The sequence below is a fragment of the Typopeltis vanoorti genome, chromosome 2 (assembly GCF_054136105.1).
Source record: "Typopeltis vanoorti isolate ZY-2024b chromosome 2, IOZ_Tvanoo_1.0, whole genome shotgun sequence".
Taxonomy (NCBI): domain Eukaryota; kingdom Metazoa; phylum Arthropoda; class Arachnida; order Uropygi; family Thelyphonidae; genus Typopeltis; species Typopeltis vanoorti.
In genome coordinates this window covers 161,857,269-161,882,081 of record NC_143550.1, presented here as the reverse complement: position 1 = coordinate 161,882,081, position 24,813 = coordinate 161,857,269, and the positions used below count along the sequence as shown (strand labels likewise).

The 24,813-nt window shown below is 37.2% G+C and overlaps 1 protein-coding gene across 8 annotated transcripts in view; it reads left to right on the top strand.

The window, feature by feature from the left end:
- LOC150109587 (tensin-1-like) overlaps window positions 1-24,813 on the top strand; it is a 540,448-nt gene that overhangs the window by 400,978 nt on the left and 114,657 nt on the right. For all 8 annotated transcript variants that reach the window (XM_090413690.1, XM_090413698.1, XM_090413682.1 and 5 more), the window contains one exon: window positions 13,021-13,072. In XM_090413690.1, coding sequence (XP_090269816.1) covers window positions 13,021-13,072 — 52 coding nt within the window. The remainder of the gene's footprint in view (window positions 1-13,020; window positions 13,073-24,813) is intronic.

Here is a 24,813-nt window from a genome sequence, read left to right as displayed (position 1 = left end):
TCACACAACTGTTCAACATTCTCACAGTATCTATCATACCTTGCCTTGAACTCGCTCACTGTCATAGCACCCACAACAGACTCTGGCAGCTTATTCCACTCATTTACCACTCTAAAAGTAAAGAACCCAGCTCTAACACCCCTGCTAACCACGCTCTTGCCCAGCTTCCATGGGTGTCCCCTAGTTCTCCCACCACCAGTCCTGATCTCAAAAATATCATCTGAATTAATCCTATAGAATCCTTTTAGCAATTTGAATGTCTCAATCATATCTCCCCTTTTCCGCCTATCAACTAGTTTCTGCAACCCACAAATCTTCAACCTGTTCTCATATGGTTCATTCCATAGACCTGCTATCATCTTAGTCACTCGCCTCTGGATCCTCTCCACCTCCTCCCCATCAAGAAGGAACCGAGGAGATGAGGTCTTATCAGGGCTCGGTACAGAGGTACAATAACTTGCTTTTCTCTGCTTGTCAAGGTATTTTTCAACAACCAAGTGAGTTGATGAGCTGATTTAGCTACTTTCGCAATGTGCCACCTAAACTTCATCTCCCTATCCACCGACACTACCAAGTCCCTGGCCTCATCAATCTCTTGGAGTACAGTTCCACCAATGTGGTATACTGCTGCTAATCTTTTCACTCCAAAATGCATAACCTTACATTTTGTCACATTAAATTGACATCCATTCTCCTTAGTCCAGAACTCCAATCCATCTAAGTCATCTTGCAAGACTTTGACATCTTCTGCGTTCACTATCGCCCTACCCAACTTTGCATCATCAGCGAACAAATGAACTATCCCACTTAGACCCTTCCCTATATCGTTAATGAACAGATTAAACAGCAGTGGTCCAAGAACTGAACCCTGTGGCACACCACTAGTCACAGGCCGTCTTTTGGACTCTACTCCTGAATAAACTACTCTTTTATATCTCTCCATCAACCACCCAGCTATCCATCTCACCAACCCTATATCCATTCCCATATGTTGTAGTTTACGGATTAGAATTCCATGTGGTATCCTCTCAAACGCCTTTGCCAGGTCCAGCAGTATCACTGTAAACTCATTTCCCTTATCCAGTTCAGCCATCACCTTGTTATAAAACTTGAGCAAGTTACTGAGGCATGATCTACCGTTCACAAAGCCATGCTGTCCTCTGTACAGTATCTCATTTTCATCAATCCATTCCTGTATTTTTCCCTTGACTACTTTCTCCAAGACCTTGACAACGACTCCTGATATGCTGATCGGTCGGTAATTTGCAACACATAGTCTTGGATCCTCCTTTATGTAGTGAAACTATTTTCCCCTCTTTCCACGCCTTCGGGACTAAGCCAGACCCGAGACTCAGATTAAACAACATGGTCAAGGGCACTGATAATTCATTAGCCGCTTCATGCAAGACCCGTGCCGGTATACCATCCAATCCCACAGATGTATTCACATTAATGTTCTGTAATAGACTATTCACCTCCACTTCATTCATCACAATTCCCGTATAAACTAATGGTTCCTTCATTTTTTCAACGTCACCACCTGGATGATATACTTTTGCAAAGTGCGCACTCAGTAACTCCACTATATCGACTGGTTCAGTGAACTCTTTACCATCGTTATTCCTTAAAATCATTTTGCCATGTACAGTTTTTTCCTTGCTTGCAGCACATTGAAAGAACTGTTTGGGATTCTCTTTTGCTTGCATAGCTAGTTTCCTTTCATAATCGGCTTTTGCTGTTTTTACCACACTCGTTACCCTTCTGGCCTGTACTTTATACCGTTCGTGTGCCTTCAGGTCACCCCTTTCTTTAAATTCCCTCCATAGTTGTTTCTTTTTTTGCAGCTCAAGCTTAATGGTGTTATTCATCCATTTAACCCCTCCTTGTTTCACTATTCGGACCTTAGGTATACAATCAGCCATAACCTCCTGTAAATGCTCTTTGACCACTTCCCATGCTCTATCGACGTCCAGCCCTTGCAGTTGTACATGCCATGGCACTGATCCAAGCAATCTCCTAAGCTTGTCATACTTGCCAGCACGGTAATTCCACATATACCCTGTCTTAATCACAAATTGCACACCTTTAGCCACCTCCCAGGTCAAGACCTTATGATCACTCTCACCAATAGGTGGCAACATGGTCATATTCATTACAGTCAGATTCTCAGATACTATTACCAGGTCAAGCACTCTCACACCCCTAGTATTTTCAATTACATGCTGTTTCAGATAGTAACCCTTAATAATTGAATAAAATCCATTTCCTTCCTCACATGTGTCCTCTCCTCCTTCCAATCAATGTTACCATAGTTGAAATCCCCCATAATAATTACCCTCCTTCCACTCATTTCATTAATTTGTTTATGCATACCATCTCCACCATCTATTCCATCACCTGGTCTATAGCAGCACCCAACTGTATATTTTATTCTGCCAGTGTCAATCTCACACCAAATAGCCTCAAATGAGCTCCTTTCACTATCCTGCAATACTTCAATTCTCCTTGGCTGCAGTTCATCAGCTATCATCAATAACACCCCTCCCCCAATTTTATTCTCTCTGTCCCTCCTAAACATACTATAACCTACACATTCTATCCCACTAACTATATCATCTTCTGTCAGCCATGTTTCACTAATGCCAATAACCTGTGGCCAGGAAGAGCCAATCAAGGCCAAAAATTCTTCCTTCTTGTTCCTAATACTCCTGGCATTAGTATACATGAATTGCAGTGATCCCTTTGTCCCACCCCTATCTTGATGCGTTATTCTAAATATCCCATTCCCATTTTTTGTCCTTATTGCTGGCTCAGGTACATTATATACATTTTTACACTCAACTGTCTCACTGATGTCTGGATATCCACTCCCCCCCGCTCCTTGGTAGTTCTAGTTTCCCTGGTTCTGCACATCCATTTTCACTTCATTCAACAACACTTTTTCCAGTCTCCGCACACCAAGTCCATTCAAATGCAGGCCATCCATCTTGTATAAGTCCTTTTGCCCATCAAACTCATTCCACACGTCCACGAATTCCACACCACACCGTCCGCATAACCTGCACATAATGTCATTTGCGATTATGGCCCTCCTTCTAAACTCCTCTCTGTCATACCGCAGTAACAGACTCACCATTCTAACTCTGTCACTCTTTTCTTTCGTTATTTCGTATTATCATACCAAAGCCTTATAAAGAAGGATAATAACTTCTTTATCCATATTAGTATGTTTTCATCATTCAAGTGATTGTTTATGGAATTTTTTTTTTGTATTAGTGCCTACCTTTACAATATATAGTTGAGGAGAAATGATTTTCATTGCTCAGCATGAAACCACTACCTTATTTATATGGGGCTCTGAAGTGGCTCAAAAAATTCCATGTTTGGTCTTTTAGAACAAGGTTAATATGAATGGACAGTTAGTCCATTCATATTAGTATGAATGGACTAACTGTTAGTCCATTCATACTAATATACTATAGGCCAACAGTCTTTCATGGCTGTTAATCACATTAAAAAAAAAATGCCCTGAATTTATCACCCTCCAACTCTCCATATCCCTAGCCACATCGATGTAATACACAGTTTACAATATTTTTTTTGCCTGAAGTGCATACTTATGTTTCATTCCATTGAACTGGAAATCCATTAATCTCTTTTTTCCTGAATATTAGTCTGTTTAAATCATCCTGCAATTATTTGCATCACTTTTATTTACTACTGCTCTTTCCAGTTTAGCATCATCAGCAGACAATTGGACAGCCTCCCATCTCCTCATCTAATAATCCCCAATATCATTTGGGTACAAATCAAAAGAGATGTGGTTCATCTACAGAGACCTGTGATATATACAAGTCACCTGCTTCAACACATACTGTTCTGTGTTATCTGTCTGTCAACCACTCTTATTCATGCCATCAGCTAATTATCTATCTCTCTATTTTACCCAATTTTACTTAATAGATTTCTGTGCAGTGCAAAGTCCAACAATATCCTGACACAGACATTTAATTAATCCATTTCATTCTAAAACAACTTTATATCCATGACAATAGAATTTCTCTCCCTTCTAAGTTGTACCTGTCCCAAGATAAGGTGACTAACCCTATGCCTCCTGGTATTTTCTATGGCTGTAGCTGCATGTGTTCACGGGGCCAGTTTGCCTGCTTGCAGGAGGGGAAACCCTGCTGTCCATTCCCAAGACCGGCTAACTTGGCTATGTCTGAGAGAGATCCTTAAGCTCCTCACATTGGCGATGGGAATTGAACCTAGGACACTCCTTTCCCAGACATATGGTTGCGAAGCACATTGCCACTAGGCTAACCACGCAGACATACAATAGAATTTCCTCTCCTTTTTTAAGTACAAATCAAATTGCTAAAAAAAGGATAGTTTTTTTCTGTGCTTTTTTTCTATGACCCAAGGTCTTTTAAACATTTATAAGTAATAAATCCACCCACAAGACTTGAGACAAGAAATGTCTTTCTTTTATTTATCTTATTTGTTATTATTACTGTTACTATTTTTTTTTATTTTACTAGAAATCTGTTAGGCCATATATTTTTAGATTAATTAAGGCAGAACTTTTTTGTCTGTCATTGTTATGATGGCTGTATATGGCAAATCTATGTTACTATACTCTTTAAAATAATTCAATGTGAAAATTGAAGAGTAATTTTAACCTTAAATATTATTATTATTATTAATATCCTCCCTCTATTGAGTCAGAGACTCATTGTGGGAGGCACACACACTATTGCACACAATGCTCATCCAACTGTGCCTTAAAATGATTCATCTACATTCACAACATGCTCATGCAGTGCATTCCATTTACTAACCACTCTCCATGCAAAAATCTTTTCCTCACTCCTCTGCTCACACCCACTTTATACAGTCTCCAGCAGTGGTCTCTTGTTCTACCACCCTCTCTCACATTTTATGAACAATCTCTTCCATGTCAACCAGATAACAACCACCTGACTAGCTTATAAGTCTCAATCATACCCCCTCCCCCGTCTTCCTTCTATTTATGAGGCTTTGCAATTTGAATTCTCTTAATCTGTCCTTGTACTGCAAATTTCAAAGACTACTGACCACCTTTGTGAATCTTCTCTGGACCCTTTTTTAACATATCCTCGTCACCATGTAAATCCAGTGACCAAATCTGTGCACAATAATCCATATGAGTCCTGATCAAAGCCTTATACAATGGCATCATAACCTCTTTATATTTCTGCATGTCAGGGTCCTCTGCATCATTGCCATTATCTGATGTGACGTCTCTTTGCAACTTGTGCAACTTGGCCCATGAATTTCCAGTTCTTGTCCACCACCACTCTCAGATCTCTCATTTCCTTTACCTCCTTTAAAGTTTCTCCACCAAGTGTATACTTTGCATCCCATTTTTGCTTACCAAATTTCAAAATCTTTCCCTTTAAAACATTGAACTGATAGTTCCACTTACTTTCCCATTCATTCAATCTATCCAAGTCCTCCTCTAAAGGCCATGACATCCACTTGACTTTGCATTGCTCTCCCCAATTTTGTATTATCTACAAACAGCTGCATATCACTAGTTACCCATCCCAATATCATTAACATACAAATTGAACAACAAGAGTCCCAAAACTGGCCTCCGTGGTACACCACTAGTGACCTTCCTCTTTCGGGATACTGCACCCCCATATATTCAACTTTCTGATACCTATCTGACAGTCAGTCACTGATCCAACTCTCAGAAGTTTGTTATCCAAAGAAGCAAAATTCAAGTACTCCACTGTATATGCATCTCCTCTGTCCAAGATATTTGTTACCTTGTTATAGGACATAAGTAAGTTAGTAAAACATGATCTCTCTTTAACAAATCCATGCTGATAATCACAGAGGATACTGCTGTTATCAACCCATTTCTATATCCTACTTCTCACCAATCTCTCCAGTACCTTCACCACAACTCCAGATATACGGATTGGCCTATAATTTGAATCAACACCTATCAACAGCCATATCAACACCTTTATGCAGTGGAACAATTTTATCCTCTTTCCACTCTCTTGGAACCTGTGCTGTTGTAAGACTTATTAAACAAGCATGATAATGCTACTGCCAATTCTCTGGAACATTCCCTTAAGAATTGTGGCAATTTGTAATCAAATCCTATTGCCGTATTGACATCAAGTTTATTTATTTCCTCAACTACCTCCTGCTCACTCACAATTACGACATCCTCTCCTATGTCCTCTACACTTAAGTTCTCATGATTCCACTCTGATGAGGATGAAACACCCTTATTAATTGATCACTGACTATCTCAACAATGTCTTCTGCAACAGTTATCATGCTACTATTTTCATCCATTAACATCATCTTACCATGATCATTCTTCCTTCTACTTGCCACATATCTAAAAAACTCTCTAGGGTTTTTCTTCACCTGATTTGCCAATTTCTGCTCATACTGCACTTTTGTTTTCTTTATAGCTTGTTCTTTATACTCTTGTTTTTTATACTCTTATACTGTTAAATATGCTCGTTATACTCTTAAATATAAGTTCTTTCTTTCTTTCTTTCTCTTAATGTCATACATTTTTTAAATATAAATGCAGTCCAATGTCGCATTCTGAAACAGTGTATGGATTGTGTCAATTATTAGTATTTAGGTTTGTAAAACTATTCATGGATTCTTTTGATTTTCAAACAAACCTTCAGTGAAGATTCCTTAATGAAGACTTGTTTGAAAATCCCTTTGCGGTCCATGGTTTGTATCAAAGAAACTGGATAATCAAGTACACTCTATATATGATAGTGGTCTGAAAAGTTCTCAGTGTAACAATGAAAAAAAAAAACGATTTCAAAATTATTTTTATTTTTCAACATAATCTTCCTTAAGACTAGTACATTTATTCCAGCAATGCTCCAGCACCATTATTCCATCCCTGTAGTGGTTCTCAGTAAGATCTGAAATACCCCTCTGCAGCTGCAATCACCTCTTGACTCAAAGAAAAATGCTGACCAACAAGGAAGAGTTTTAGTTTTGGGAAGAGATAGAAGTCAGAGAGAGCCAAATCTGGGGAATAGGGTGGATGTTCCAACAATTCATAGTGCAGATCTCTTAATTTTCCCATTGCCAAAACATTTTTGTGGGCAGGTGCTTTGTCCTGATTAAAGATGATTTTTTTTTTCTGCAAACCAGGTCTTTTCTCATGAATTTTTTCGTCTCGTCTGGTTAAAAGATCGGAATAATATTCCCCAGTTATTGTTTTACCCTTTTCAAGATAATTAATAAACAAAATGCCTTTAGCATCCCAAAACACCGATGACCTTTCCTACTGATTGAACCAACTTTGTCTTCTTTGGCGCTGAACAACCGGCTTCTGCCCACTGTTTTGACTGCTGTTTGGATTCTGGTGTGTAATGGTGAATCCAAGTCTCATCAATAGTAATAAATTGATGCACAAAATCAGTTTTATTCTTGTTAAAACATTCCAAGCACTCTTTAGAGATTTTCATGCGAGTGCGTTTTTCATCTGCTGTGAGCAAGTGCAGCACCCATCTTGCACGAAGTTTTTTCATATTATTATTATTATTATTACCCCAAGACCTCATGCAGTCAAAGACTCATCTGGCAGTTCCTTTTATCACACACACACACATCTCATAATACCATGTCTTAAACACACTCAAACTCCTTGCAGACACCACACTCTCAGGCAAGGCATTCCAATCATTCACAACTCTGCATGAAAAAAACCTGCCTCTCACTCCTCTACTCACACCCTCTTTATACAGTTTCCAGGGATGACCTCTGGTTCTCCCCTGATCTCCCACTATTCTCTGTAGAACTTCTCCACCATTGATCTTATAACAACCCCTTACCAACTTGTAGGTCTCTATCATATCTCCCCTCTTCCTCCTCTCCACCAGACTCTGCAAATTACATCCATTCAATCTTTCCTCATACTCAACATTCCAGAGGTCAGAAATCCATGCTATCCATCAAAGACAATACCATTGTCGTCAACCCAACTCTGGATCCTAGTTCTCACAAGCTTCTTCAACAACTTAACCACAACACCTGACACACAGATAGCCCTATAGTTTGATGCTTGAGTTCGATCACCTCCTTAATGAAGTGGCACAATCTTGCCCTCCTTCCACTCCTTAGGAACTTGACCAAGTGCAAGACTCGTATTAAAAAAATATGTCAAGGCAGGTGTCAACTCCCTGGCACATTCCTTCAGAATACGCGGTGATATATTATCAAGTCCCACAGCCTTATTTACATCTAGTTTACTCAACTCCCCAAACACCTCTTGCTCACTTACAGTCAGTCTCTCCTCCATGAAATCACATTCACAAGATTGAAAGATCTTTATGAACTACTCATTATGTATTTCCACCATACATTCTGCAACAGCTCTCTTTATACCATTTTCTCCAATCATTGTCATCCTTCCATAATCATTCTTTCTTTTGCTGGCTACATATCAAAAGAACTCCCTAGGATTCTTTTCGGCTTCATTGGCTAACTGCTGCTCATACCTCTCTTTAGCTACCCTCACCAACCAAGTCACCTGCCTTTCCTGGTCTTTGTAGTCCTCATGGAATTGGTTATTTCCACTTCTCTTATGCTGCCTCTACAATGCCCTCTTTCTCTGTATCGCATGCTTAATCTCTTTATTCATCCATCTTACACTTACCTTATTTAACTTTCTCATCCCTGGAATACTCTTAGACATTGCATCTACTAAATAGTTTTTGAAAATCCCCCAAGCTGCATTGATCTCTTTTCCAGCTAACTCCTCATTCCACGCTACACCCGCAAGCTGTCTCCTGAGCTCTTCGTAATTACCCCCCCCCCTTGTAGTTTCACATATACCCTTTTCTCACAGTGGTCCTCGCACTGCTGGCAACCACCCAGGTAATCACCTCATGGTCACTCTCACCAATTGGTGGATGATTTGACACCTCATTTATAATTACATCCTCTGATCAGATAACCAAATCCAAGACCCTTAATCCTCGTGTGCCCTCTGTTGCATACTGTCTGAGATAGTTATCCCTCAAAAATTCAAGAAACTCATTTTCTTTACTTCCAGTTGCTATCTCATCATTCCAGTCTATATTGCCATAATTAAAATCATTCATAATGATCACCCTTTTCTTATTTGCTTGGCTAATTTGATTATGCATTTCATTATCACCACCATCCGCATTACCTGGTCTATAACAATATCCAACCAAGTATTTGATTCCATTCACCTCTATCTCACACCATACCGCCTCAAAGCCACTGGCACTATTTCTGTCTTGCATCTCTACTTTGTATGGGCATAACTCTTTCTCTATCATCAATAGCACTTCCCCTCCCTTTTTACCCCTTCTATCCTCACGAAACACATCCTATCCTTCCATCTCTATTCCTGTCAGGATGTCATCCTCTTCAAACCATGTGTCACTTATTTCAACAATCTTCGGGTGAACAGATGCAATTAGTGCAACCATTTCATCTGCCTTGTTTCTTATACTTCTAGCATTTGTATACAAACACAACAGCTCATTTCTGGATCTACAGCTAGTTCTACTGATATCACTCACTCGATGCGATCTCTCCATGCTAGACTGGGGCCATTTCCCTTTCTGCTTCTTCATTTTAGAACCCTTTTGAATTCCAGCTGTTTTTCTCTTGATCCCTGGTCATCCCATTCCTTTCCTGCCTACACATGCTCTCACCTCCTCTTGGAGCATCCACCTTTCTCACGCTGTGTACCCCTGTCCACCCTGAGCCTCCCCGTTTCCCTGCTCTTCTTGCACCCCCATTCTCTCATTTTTTATGCGCATACCAGTCACTTCCCCATTCATATCCACTCCTTCAATCTCTCCTGTCTTACTCTCCTGCTCTTCCACATCATTCCCCTCTCGATCTGATTCATTCTCTCTATTCACTTCTCTACCTTCCAGCAGCAGTCTCTCCAAGCGACTCACACCATAACCACTCAAATGCAGTCCATCGCTCTCATACAGCTCACTTCGTCCCTCAAACTCATTCCACACATTAACAAATTGTACTCCCATCTCCTCACACATTTCAGCCAGCATATCATTCATAATCCTTGCTCTCTGCCTCATTTCACCACAGTCATACCTAGGAGCACACTCACTACTATTCCTGTCACACTATTCTCTTTTATTCTTCCAAGGAGCCTTGCAATTCTTCATGCAATATATCCTACACGTTCTTTTGAAATGACTGTAGTCTCAGCAATTTCATGCACCTTGACTTGCCGGTCATCCAATACCATATCAGGCACTTGATCGATGATTTCTGGTGTTGTTACACTTTTTGGACTTCCTTCACGTGGATCATCTTCAATGCCGGTACGGCCAATTGCCACGTTTAAACTCAGCAGCTCATTTCTTAATTGTCAAAAATGAAGGAGAAGAGTACCCACAAACTTTTATGAACTTCGAATGAATTTCTTTTGGCATTAAGCCTTCTTTTACAAAGAATTTTATCCATTTCAAGGGATACAGACAACACTCTTGCTTCAGACAGCTGTATAAAACCAACTACTTGATAGAATGACCTGCAATTTCACATGGATGCTTATGACAGATGTACCAGCTTAGAAAAAAAAATCATGCCGATAATGTTGCCATCTATGGTTGAGGCTGAGAACTTTTCAGACCATGCTCCTATATTGTTTATAATAAAGTATCAAAAGATACATGAATTGAAAAAAACAGGGTGTGCTCTTTTTCATATCCTTGTTTGTTTACAGAGAACTTGAAACCAGAAGTGACTGTTTCTTAGTGCTAAGCAGAATAAAAATGGAGATTACATTGAAAAGAATAGTATGTAAAAAAGTTTTAAATAGAATTAACATTGGCTGCTTTTACAAACTGTATATATACAAACATTATCAATGAAAATTTGAAGTTTGAAAACAAGAACCAAGGTTTGATTCTTGTTTAGTAAGGATAGTAAGGATAGAAAAATAAGAACTATATGGTGGACATTAGAAGTTAAAGAAGCAGTTCTGGAAAAGAAGAAAGCAAATCGAAAGTTACTATCAAATAAGTTGGCAGATGTCCTAAAAGAGTACAGAGAAAGATGTTAGAGAGCTAAGTTATGTGTTAAAGTAGCTAAACAAAACTCATGGGAAGAGTTTAGTAAGAATATAAAAAATAAATCTCAATAAGGTGACAAAATGTTCTGGGGCTATCGAAAAACTTTGAAATGGAGAAAAGAGTACTGTAAAAGGAATCAAAGAAAGATGCTAAATGTGACATGAAAACTGAAGTAAAAATATCCTAGATGTCTGGAGTAATTACTTTGAAACACTGTTAAATGAAACAAGTTGTGACAGAACCATACTATAACATAAATTATATATTTAGTTTAATCCTTTATCCAAGCATAAGCAAACAAAGTTTGCATCTGAAGTTAAACAGTAGTTTCAGGTGCAAATTTTGTTTGCTTATACTTGGATAAAGGATTAAACTAAATATATAATGTATAGTCTAACCATGTGAAAAAAATCTTCCAACATACTAGAACATTTTTAAGAGGAATGCAAAGAGGAGTATATATCAGTAATTTGATATACGTGATATTGAAGTAGAAAATTTGATGGCTTTTTCTACTTCGATACTTGATATTGAAGTAAGAAAAACCATCAAGAACTTGAAATGCAGAAAGGCAGCTGGAGTAGATGATATTTGACCAGAAATGCTTAAGTATGGAGGTATAAAAGTTTTTCAGTAGCTACACTGTATAATTCAGAGTGCCTGGTCAAAAAGTCAAATTCCAGATGATTGGAGTAGAGCTCTAATATTTCCCATCCACAAAAAAAGGGGAATAAAGCTGAATATGAGAATTATAGAGGAATTTCTGTATGGTTATATTATAGAGGAATTTCTGTATGGTTATATTATAGAGGATTTCAAGTATGCTTGCAATGAGGTTGACAAAGATAGTGAGAGAAACTTGGAGCAGAACAAGCTGGGTTCAGGCCATATGGAGATTGTTGAGATCAGATTTTCACTTTATGACAATTAGTTGAGAAATCATAGTCATATGACAATCTATACTTAAGTTTTGTAGATCTGGAAAAAGTATATGAAAATGTGCCCAGAGAAAAGCTTTTCAAAACACCACAATTACATGGGGTAAAGGGAACATTATACAGAGCAATGCATAGTCTATATTTAAGTTGTAAGTTAGCAATTAGAAGCGAAGAAAATATATGAAGATGGTTTGATGTAAAATCAGGGGCAAGACAATGATGTATGTTATCTCCACTCTTATGCATCATCTATATGAATCACATTATGAAAGAAAGTGGCATTGGGTCTGATATTAGAATTGGAGATGGTAAACTTACCTCTTTGCTTTATGCAGATGATGTTGTACTTCTAAACACATCTAGTGTAAGTCTCCAGGATTCTTTAACTAAATTGAATACAGCGGTAACATATTTGGCATGAAAATCAGCAATTAAGCCATCTGAAAATAGGTAGAAAAATAGGCATGATTTTTATGAAAAATCTGTGAAAAAAATTTTTTTTCTATGAAAAATGATTTCATTTTTCATAAAAAACTAAAATAAGCAGAAACACTGAACACATCAACTATGTTCTGAACAGAGAGCCTATAGAACAGGTAAAATATTTCAGCTATTTACACAGTTTTTTAGTGAAGATGGCAGGTTATATCTGGAAATAGACAACATAATAAGCAAAGCTGGTATGGTGAGTAGCCAGCTGAATAAAGTTATATGGAATAAGAAAGAAATTAGCCAAAATACCAAACCTGCAGTATACAAGATAATGGTCAAACCAGTTTTAAGTTATGGATCTGAAAGGTGGGTTAGAAATAAAGCACTTGATCAAAGATTAGAGAAAAGGCTGGCCTAGGAATTTTGCAGCAAATAATTTCTGTTTTATTTCTGCATTGATTAATAGTTTTAGTATATTACTACAACTAAGTTATTCTCTTCTTTTCTTCCACCTTTAGATTCTCCACGTTTTGCAACAGGTCTCCCACCTAAGAGTCCTCCAACTTCACGGTAAGTTAAAATTTGTAGTACTCTTAAATCTTGATATTTGCAATTGCAATTGCAGTGGCTGAACTATTAATTATGTACACTAGCCTACCAAATTACATTGGAACTCAATTTGACCTTATATGCTGAACATTGAACACACAGAAAGAGTTAACAACATTGCAGAGGTCAAGTATCATTCAGGAAAATATTTCTATGTATTATGACCTGAGCCCTTAATCATTCCCAAATCAAGAGTTAGCAATGTGCTGAAGACATGGAAGTCAGCAGGTGACAGGGATCCGAAGACATGTTCAGGTAGGCCTAAAATATTGACAGGAACAGCACTCTTGTGAAGGCTGGCTATGTCATCTGGCCACCAGACTCTACAAGATGGATGGAGATGTGAACAGCCATAATCAAACCCATTAGTTTGTCCATGGCACATAGAGAGCTACATGTTATGAATTTTCATGGAAGATGTAGTTCAGAAGTCTTTGTTAACAGCAAGTACCCACAGTCAATTAGCATGGGCAGGAATACAGAACCTGGACTATGGAACAATGCAACACATTACACATAGATGGATGGATGTTTTTGGTATGGGAAATATCTAGTGAAGATTTTTAAAGATGGTATGGTAGAAAGTCAATTGAATAAATTCATATGGAATAAGAGAGAAATTAGTCGGAACACTAACTTAGCTGTATACAAGACAGTGTTCAAACCAGTTTTAACTTATGGATCTGAGAGCTGGGTCAGAAGTAAAACACCAAAGACTAGAGACCGCAGATATGAGAGTCCTGAGAAAGATTAGAGGCGTGAACAGATGGCATCAATAGCAATATCATATTAAAAACAAGTATATTAGGAAAGAACTTGACATTGTCAGCATCCAGAAATGCGTTAGCAGACTAATCTCAGATGATATGGTCACTTAAACAGAATGGGCGAGGAAAGATTAGCAAAACAAGTGTTCTCTGCCAGGTTGGCAGGAAAAAGACCCAGAGGAAGACTAAGATATAGGTGGATTGATATGGTAAAAAGTGCCTTACACGATAGATATATAAAATCTGATAATGTTGGAGTCTTGACAAGTAACAGACTTGATTTGGAGGAAAATTATAGATAGGAAGTTAGTAATGATGTAAATTTTTCATGTAGTACTATTATATCCTGTACACCCTTTGAGGGTACATGGCAGGAATTTGATGATGATGATGAGATTTTTTTACTTGATTTTGTTGTTTCACTGATAAAGTGGCAGTATGAGTTGCTTCTTGTCGTATGGAATAAGTCCACTGGTGCATGGAATTGTGATTGCTCGGTCCTACATTCGTACAGTCCTTATTCCTAACAACATGATACTGCTTGATATCAAAAAGGAATGATTGTAAACACATAGTTTGAAAAGAATAACACAAAAGAATACCTGTGGGATGTTGTTTATTCTGTTATAGAACATCTATAAAGTGAAAATCAGAATTAGGGCATGGACAAGATGGCATTGTTCATTAAAACTTGCTAATGCTTTAAAGGAGAAGAGTAGCACAGCACAGCACCACTATTTCTGTCATAAACATGTTTTGTTTATATTTACATGCATCCATAACCTCTGTTAGGAAAATGTATAAAAATGTTCTCATGATGCTGTATATCAGTGGTTCCCAAAGTGGGTACTGTCTCCCTTGGGGGAGCTGGAACAATCCAGGGGCAATAGTGGCTTCATGAGAAAAGGGAGCATTGAATTGAGGTAAGGGGAATGGGAAAACATAAAGGACAAAAACTAGGTGCTGAAAAAAATTTATCATCAAAAATTTTGATGATATAACTGTTGTATTACATAAGTAATGGCTGTTGCTTTATTTTCCAAGGAAACATACAAAATGCAAGTTACAGCCGATCATTGTTGAAGTCCAATAACAGGTCTCAACAAGCAAAGTGTTGTCAGGCACGCACTTTCAGATGATCGGGATTTTACAAGTCCAGTACTCATTGACAGGAAGGACATGTGCATATTATGACATGTTCATTGTATAATACTATAAATATTTAAGACATATGAAATCAGTTTTAGATTGTTTCTGATTGTGTGACAAGTAGTTAGCAATTTGATGTAGTGCATATTCAATACTTAGTCGGTACCTTACTTACACTGATTACACACAAAGCAAATTATAGTTATTCCAATAAAACAGCAGGTTTCATGTAAGTATTTTTATACATTTCTTGTAAAAATAATTTGGTTTGGGTATGTGAGAAATTGCATTCTAGCAATTTTGTAAATTTACATTTTTTTTCAGATAAAACCCAAGAAGAAATATAAACAGGTGATATGATTGAGACTTTTAAACTGTTGAGAGGTGGTTACAGGGTTGACACTGGGGAGTTCTTTCGCTTGGTTGAACAGCGGGAAGGAGTGATGACAAGAGGCCATCGCTGGAAGTTATGAAAGGAAACTGTGAGCAACAGGGTGAGGAGTGGTTTCTTTGCATGGAGGGTGGTTGAACCATGGAATGCATTGCCTGATGGAGTGGTGAGAGCGAGAATGGTCAATGAGTTTAAGGAGTGGTAAGATAGACTTTGTGTTTCTTAGGTGGGAGACCTCCCCTCGATGAGTCTTAATAGACTTTGTGTTTCTTAGGAAGGACCTCCCACGATGAGTCTTTTGACTCCATGGAGGCCTGAATAATAATAATAATAATATTAAATATTTGAAATACGCCTTTATTCAGTCGCCTACAAACAAAACATTATCAATGTGCTTGATTTGCTAAAAAGTTTTTCAAATGAATCTATGAAGCCTTCAAGACTAGAAGAACGTTTGACAAAAGTTCATGCTAATAAAAAAGATAAGGATTTATCATATTTTCAAGCACTTAAAGAAAAATTTTTGAAACAACCAACATTGGCAGGTATGTTTTCAGCAGCATCTAAACTAGATGATGATGGGTTGCATGCCTCTTGCAACATTTCCTTACTGATTGCTAAATCGGGAGAAGAATCGGGAAAGCCGCATAATGTTTGTGAAGAACTAATCCTGTGCTGTTAGTGAGGTCATATACGCTGTACTGCACAAACCAGCCTCTGATATTATCAAGAAAATTCCTTTGAGCAATAATATAGTGCAACGAAGAATTGATGAAATGGTCCAGGTTGTTGAAGACTCATTATGCAAGTATTTAAAAAACCCACCTCTCTATACGACTTGATAATATCTTGTCAGTTGCTACCGATGGTGCTCCAGTGATGGTAGTGAGCTATTGTTGTTTTATCACATATTTCAAAGAGATGGTGCCAAATGTATTCACTGTACACTGTGTGATTCATTGTCAACATTTAGTTGCCAAATACCTGAGTGATCACCTACACAGGTCATTATATTATGTAATTACAGCAGTCAACAAAATCAAAAGTAATTCATTGAATGACAGATTGTTTGGACAACTTTGTATTGAAAATGATGAAGAATTCGATCACTCGCTATCCATACAGAAGTTCGTTGGCTAACATAGGATGCCTGTTTGAATCAATTTTATAAATTCTGACTCAGTGCTACAATTTTTAGAAAACAGAGATGATTATTTATGAGCCAACTTGATTAATTTCAAAAGTGACATAGCTTATTTGACCGACTTGTTTAACAAATTTAATGAAATTCTTGTGTAGAGGCTAATTTAATAAATTTAATGAAACAAATCTATGGCTCCAAAGAGATGAGCTGAATTTAATAAAAACAAAAGCTTCTGCATTTGTGTCAAAACTTGTCCTGTACAAATGAAACTTAGGATGAGAAGAATTCAGCAAGTTTCCAGATCTATGAACAGCGGAAGTGGAAAAATTTGATGAAGATATGCTCAGCTATTGTCAGTACTTGGAGGCTCTCCATTGTGATTTCAACCAACAATTGAAAGATATTCTTCAGAGAGTTATATATGGTGGAGCAATATCAAAGAGGCAGAAGGTTACAAGTGGGGTTCCACAGGGCTCAGTACTGGGACCTATATTGTTTAACCTTTATATCAGTGACATTGTCCGTGGATTGCAAGGGGATATTTGGTGGTTTGCGGATGATGCGAGGCTGGGAAGGGTTATTAGTAATAGTGCAGATGTGGTAACCCTGCAAGAGGATTTGAATAAGCTAGATAGATGGGAAAATGAATGAAGGTGTCAGGTTAATGCAGCAAAATGTAAGGTCTTGAGGTTTGGGACACATCGATGGGATGCTGCATACTCTATGGGAGGAGTTAAACTGGAGAAAGTAGGAGAGACAAGAGATCTGGGTTTGATGATTGATAGAAACCCGAAATTTAGGGGACATATTGCAAAGGTAGTGAAGGTAATGCAGAGGATTGCTGCAATAATGAGAAGGACACTGACCTGCAGAAATAAAATGGTTATCATTCTGTTGTATAAGACTCTGATCCGACCACACTTATACTATTGTTCTCAGATCTGGTCCCCACGATTTGAAGGGGATAAATTAACTGTGGAAAGGGTACAGAGGCGAATAACAAAGATGGTGTCAGGACTGTACAATGTTAGTTATGAGGATTGGCTGAGGAAGTGTGGACTGCAGAGTTTAGTGGGTAGAAAAAGGAGGGGTGATATGATTGAGATTTTTTTAAACTGTTGAGAGGTGGTTACAGGGTTGACACTGGGGAGTTCTTTCGCTTGGTTGAACAGCTGGAAGGCGTCATGACAAAGGACCATTCCTGGAAGTTGCGAAAGGAAATTGTGAGAAAGAGGGTGAGGAGTGGTTTCTTTGCATGCAGGGTGATTGAACCATGGAATGCATTGCATGATGGAGTGGTGAAAGTGAGAATGGTCAATGCATTTAAGGAGTGGTATGATAGACTTTGTGTTTCCTAGGAGGGACCTCCCCCGACGAGTCTTGATAGACTTGTGTTTCTTAGAAAGGACCTCCCATGATGAGTCTTTTGATTCCATGGAGGCCTGAATAATAATAATAATAATAAATACCCAGTTGGGTTTTGGACCTGTTTTCAGAATTTTGACAGTTATAAGAAGAATTGATAGAAGTAACAACAAATGAGGAATTGAAATTAAAATTCAAAAATGGGTACCAACAGTTCTGGTTGCAAAAGCAGATGTCCATACTTTATCCTGATTGTGGGTTGTAGTAAAAAAGTCTTTACTCGCATTTCCATCATCATATTTAGTTGAATGTGGGTTCGATGTGGTCACAAATCTCTTAACTAAAAAAAGAAACCGACTGCAGAAAGCTGATCACGGTGATTTAAGAATGCTGCTGACAGATATAGAGCCAAATATCAATAAATCGGTAATAGCACACCAAGCTCATCCTTCTCATTAGGATGGTTTTTAATATTACTAATCGTTATTTACTACTTTATGTGCGATTTTTACATGTGTGCAATTTATGTTTGTTTTCTTAATGTTAAGTGTTATTAAATTTTCAGCTCTAACTTGTCCTGTGTGTGTTTACATGCAGTTTGTTTCTTTTGTTGATTTCAACAAATAGTTTTAAAATCTCATTTCCAAGGTGTCTTATTTCCAAACTTCAAAAATCTCTACTAGATGCATAATAAAATGCAAATTTGTTTCTATATCTATCTGTTTATTTGCTTAAAACTTGAGAACTGCTTATCCGATTTTCATACAATTTTCTTTTGTATGTATTAGGTAGAGCTGGTCAGGTCTTAGAAAGTCGTTTCCAGCGGAGGGTTGAATAAATTTTTTTTTTGGAAAAGGGAGCAGTACACCAAATAAGTTTGGGAACCAAATATAGTTATTTATTTGCAGTTATTTATTTACATCAGAAGGCAATGCTATAAGCTTCTAATCTATTCTTCCTCACATCTCTTTAGATCAACTATGCACTCATATTTCGCCATCCTGGCTGGCCGAGTGGTTAGCGAATCTGCTCTCCAGCCAAAAGGTTGCAGGTTCGAATCCCGCCATGGGCATGGATGTTTGTGATTGTCTGTGAAAATACTAGTGGTAGTGGTCGGTGTTAGATGGTGTTGGTGGAGTCAGCGAGTGGTGGAGACAGAGTTGTAGAGCAGGTGCCTTCCCTCAATGAGTCTTTGGACTCCCTGGAGGTGTCAAATAATAATAATAATAATAATTTCATCAGTTATCAGTTGCTTTCATCAGTTGATGGCTTCATAGCGACACTCATGTTGCTACTATGTTGCTTCCAGCACACTGTGTAGCCTCCTAAACAACTTGTTCTCTTTACTTGCACATGTTGTTTCCTGCTTCCATAGTTTAATCACCCAGTATTGTCACTTACTAGTTGCATTTATCTAAATTTCAGAATTACACCTCTCTACATTTCCTGGTCTACAGTAACACCATATTAAAAACATAAAATTCCTATTCACTTTAACTTCACTTGAAAGAGTCTCAAAGCTGCTTTCTTGAACCTCCATCTCTCTTTTTTTAATCCTTTCTGTCTCTTCTGGAAAAATTCTATATCCATCATATTCTAGTCAACCATGTCTCACTGACACCAATGAATTGAGAACTAACTAATTTTAAAATGACCACAAACACTGCTCCTTTATTCCTAATATTCCTATGTGTACACATTGGTGTATACACATAACAGCTTGCCTTAGTCCTCCTTTCCATCTCATATTTCTTAAACCTTACCATTCCACAAGACATTTGACTTCACTGTTTCCATTGAAGCAAATCCTACAGTCCTATCTCTCATACAACTATTACATTTCTTATGCCTTTCCTGGTCTTTTATGCTCTTAGCCTCACTGTCTGATTTTCATTTCCCTGCCTTGACATGCATTTGCTCCTCAAAAGTCTATCCAGCTTCACATTCTCCTTCTCTCCCAGCTATTATTATATGGGCATCTCCATGGAGGCCAAAAACTCATTTGCAGAGACCCAAACTATCCACACAATCTATCATACCTATCCTTGAACCCATTAACAGACAAAGCACTCTTATCTAACTCTGACAACCCATTCCACTCATTCACAACTCTCCAAGCAAGAAATCTAATCCTCACATCCCTAACTATACCTTTACCTTTATTCAGTTTCCAGGGATGAGCTCTTGTTCTGGATCCTCTAGCCAAGGCTGAAACATTTTCCTCTGCATTGATCCTATAAAACCCTTTAGGTAACATAAATGTTTCTATCATATCCCTTCTTTTTCTCTTATCAGCCAACTTTTGCAATCCACACAACATGCCTGCAATATTTCCTGACCCTCTTTCACTTCATCGCTTTAACAACACTCTCATATCTCATTATTAATTGCACTTCTTTGCAACTCATTTGTTCCAATCAACAACACGTTGAATTTTTCAGCAATTCCTCTCCTTTGTACAGCATCAGTCACTCTTTCTATCATGTCCCCAAACACACTTTTAACACATGTTCTATTTGAATGTGCCTCACAGTAGTCTCTACACAACACTAATTTCTCCTCCCACCCCATCCACTACCTACTTTCTGACCTTGTACTGTCATCATCATCATCATCATCATCATCTTCAACTCCTCTTTCAACTGGTGTTTTCTGCCTTCTTCCCTTTGAACAGCCAGTCTCTTCTCTAACTATTCCATCTCACTGTGCTCCTGACTTAATTTTTTCCTTAGCCTCATTAGTGCACTCCTAATGTCTTTTTCCTTGCATATGTTCTCACATTTTTTGTGCTAAATTTGATACTACTCTTCTCATTCTGCTCTCTGCTATTCCACTTTCTTTTGCTTACTCTTCTTTCTGATTGGTCTCTAACTCTTCTGTATCTCATTCACTACCATGACACCATATTTTTTCTGTTCAATTTTTGGCTTTCTTGTTTACTTGTGGGTAGCATTGCATTTATGTTACTTTCTGGGGCTACTTTCATGATAAGATTACTTATCACAAAAGAGACTTTGCTTGCATTTTCAATCCTGTTTTTTAACCCTCATGCTCTGAATTTGCATATGCGTGGGATGAGCATTCTTTCTCCTCAATACATTCACTGTAGTTGTATCCATGCTGTCTTCACCATCAGTCATCAGTATATTTCACCTTCTCTTTCACTATCTTTCACTTGCATTGGTATTACATACAGTATGTAATTGCTGCAGTTTGTGGGCTATTATTTGACCCTTCTGTAAATGCAATTAGCCACTTTCTACTTACACTAATGTCCAGTTGGAATACTGGACACTAGCATAGAATGTTTCAAACAGCAGCCTTCAGGAAGTTCAGCCTCTGAATAAGAAGTCCAGGAGCATGTAAGACTCTTAACTGGATTAGCCATACATATACTGTACACACAATATTATATCAACAGGGAGTTTATGGATAACAGTTCATCCACGTTCAGTGAATGATCACAAAGTTAATATGTAGCAATAATTAAAATAGTGCAATGTTTAGAGAAATTGCATTCTTTCAGAGTCCATAGTGAGATATTCCAGATGAAATACCGAGTGGTAAATCCTAGTATTCAGTATTTATATCTGATGGACAGGTCTGTGTCTGGCAGCAGTCCAGCAGATGTGTCCAGCAGGACATCATTCAGTTTTTAAAACATGCTGTTGGAGTATGTTCATATGGGGATGCTCTTCTTATGCTTTCAAAACTAAATGATATGTGATCCCCTTTTCAGCTTGGCAGGCTAGACCTTGAGATTTCAGCTTATGTTTTGATAAGACTGGGTTATCATCTGAGCTGCTTGCATAACTAGTGACTTAAAATCGGAATCATGTATACAGAAGTGAACAAAATTCTACTTTTGAGAGAAACTTGTGACATGAATTACGAATTATCTACATGTAAACACAAGAAAAGTATATTTAATATACTGCCAGATATTTCAGTTTGGAAATAACAAACTATCATCAGTGGCTTAACAGAAAACAGTTTTTTACAAGGTAGAATACAAACAATTGATCATTCAAAATTGAATGATCTGTTTTCTGTTAAGCCACTGGTGATAGTTTGTTATTTTCAAAATGAAATATCTGACAGTATATTAAATATACTTTTCTTGCATTTATGTTTAGATGATTCAGAAGTGAAAAATTCGCTTAATTGATGACCCCTCCTCCTTCACTACCTCTCTCCAGCCACTTTCCCATAGATTTTCTGTTGTTGCATTGTCTCTTTTATAGATTTTTTCAAAGGCACTGCTCCTCTGAACTGGTTGCTAAAATCCCTCCACTTTCCTGTACTCATATATGAATGAGAAGCTGCCAGTTAACATTTTCATTTACAGTTAAACTTTTAACTGATTGAACAAATTTCCCATCCTATACCTTCATATCCTGCACTTCTGCTTTTTGGAACAGTCTTCATTATACTGTCTTCCCCAATGACTACAACTTTTGGGTTTTCAAAAAAATATATATATATGTGTGTGTGTGAACAAGAATCTGATGTTGCACTTTCAGATCCTTTAGTAGAGTTGGTTTCAACCTGCAATCTAAGTCTCTGGATGGTTTTGAAACTACTAACTATTATGAAATAAGTTTCATAGCAACTTTGGGTATTTTTTGCATGTTTTTACATTGCAGAAAAGTTGGAAATGTTTGTTAAACAGAAGTTGCAATTGTTTGCCTCTACTTTAATCTCCCCTTAATGCCATGGTATAGCAAATGGCATTAATGAATATGTATCCTTTATTCATTCTCTTAAATACTATATACACTTGATGCAGTGTGTGGAGAACTCAGGTTAGGTCCTAATCTTCAAGTACAACTCATACCTTCTTGATCAGAGGAATATAATGTTTGTTTCACAGATTTTAGTCAGTCTGCCATGCTCACAGCAGAAAGTCTGCAATGGTGCAAATGCAACTTCAAATGGTGATCAAAATCATGCAGTTTACTCTTTTGTGCAAATGAGCAGTGTACCAAAATGTAAAGTCACCTTAAATATACATCACTGATTAAAGAGAAAGCAAATGCTAAATCATATTGGTGCAAAACCAGTAGTCACTTAGAGTGACAGTCATCTGCCTGTGTTTGCTCGGCATGATAGTGCAGTGACAGAATATGAATGCGGCTGTCTTACTGGATAGTGACAGTAGTGCATACCCATCACGTGATGTGATGTCATGACTTAATCTGTGTGCGTGTGTGTGTGCCTTCATGTCCTTTGAGAGATCTGTCTTGAAGCGACTAAATGTAATGTAATGCAGCTAATCTCTGCAAAGGATAAAATTTTTTCTTAAGAAAACTGTGGGTGATGGACCATATGGATGTTCCATCTCTAAAATTTTTTATTTTTCACAAAAGAGAAATTTTGCTGATTTTTTTTGGTGGGGGGGGACTTCAGTGACATTTCAGATAAAATGAAAATACTCATCAGCTTAACACTACCTCTTTCAAAAAAGGTTATCTAGGTGGTTTTTACAGCATTACAATCATGCTTGTTTGTACTGTAACTTCCATGATGGATGTCTGCGGAAGAAAAACCATTATAGATTCATCTCTAGTCACTAATTTACAAGAACTTTTTGTAGGCCTTTTTTTTTTTCAGCCATTTCATAGTTGATATTTGGAATAGGCAATTAGATCTTTTTCTCACTTTAACTCAGCAGAATTGCCTGCAGATCTCATGTGAGTGAATACTAGTTAAAAAGAGGATACATTACTTCTTGTTGTCAACACTCCAAGGAGATGCACTAAATTTTGGTGATAGTGAAAAGTGGAAACTGATTACCTACTAGTTTCCAAAAAAAAAAAAAAAAAAAAATGAAAGAAAAAGAAGCATATACCATGCATTATGTGCCCCTTTGAAAGACATTCATTGATTTATTAATTTTTTATTGATTTTGATGTTAAGTTTTAAGGTTGTGTTATTGTTTTGCAATGTCAGTTTAAAATATATGTAAATGAATTTGCATTTGTTACTTTTTAACTCAGGTTAATATATTTCCCCCAATTTTTTCTTTACTTGTCATTCCTAATGCTACTCCTGCAATATTTTCCCCATATGTCAAAATAATTTTATGCACAACTTTTAATGAGTTCTATTAAAGAGTTGTTTGCATGTTTTTTGCTTCTGTTTTTTTTTTTTTTTCTGTGATGTAAATGATCAAATTTCTCAATATTTCTTCTTATATTCTGGGAGAATGTTAGAGGGATCAGTATCATTCCAAGACACCCATTTTAGAAGAGTAGGCAATCGTAGCAGCAACACATATCTCTCTACATTGGTATGAAATTGATCTGATATTTCACCTAAGTCTAGATGGATTCTTGAATTCTCTGCTGCTGTTTCTTATGTAAGATTTCTTCTTAAATCATATTTCTTTAGTAAGCAATTCTGTGAAATAAAAGATACTGTTTTTTTTTGGGGGGGGGGGTGGCAGATATGATAGTAGCTGATCTGTATGGGGCAGCATGGTATAACATGTAAAGATAGTATGCTTTTTAGCAACTCTTAAAAGTTATTATAATAAGCTGAGAAGCAATAGCCTAAATCTTCAAATCAGTATATATATATATATATATATATATATAAAGTAAAATGATGCACATTATATATTGAAATTCATATTCTGTATACTTGAATCACTGAAGATGAACACTATGAATAAATTTACATTAGGGCTTCAAATTTATATCCAAAACTGACAAACAAACATGCTTCATATCTTTTGCAGAATGAAGATCAGTATATCTATTATAAGTGTATAAGTTACTGCTCTTCTAATATATTTTGTAGTAATGGACAAGACTTGTGAAATCATGTAATATATATATATATATATATATATATATATATATTTTTTTTTTTTTTTTTTTTT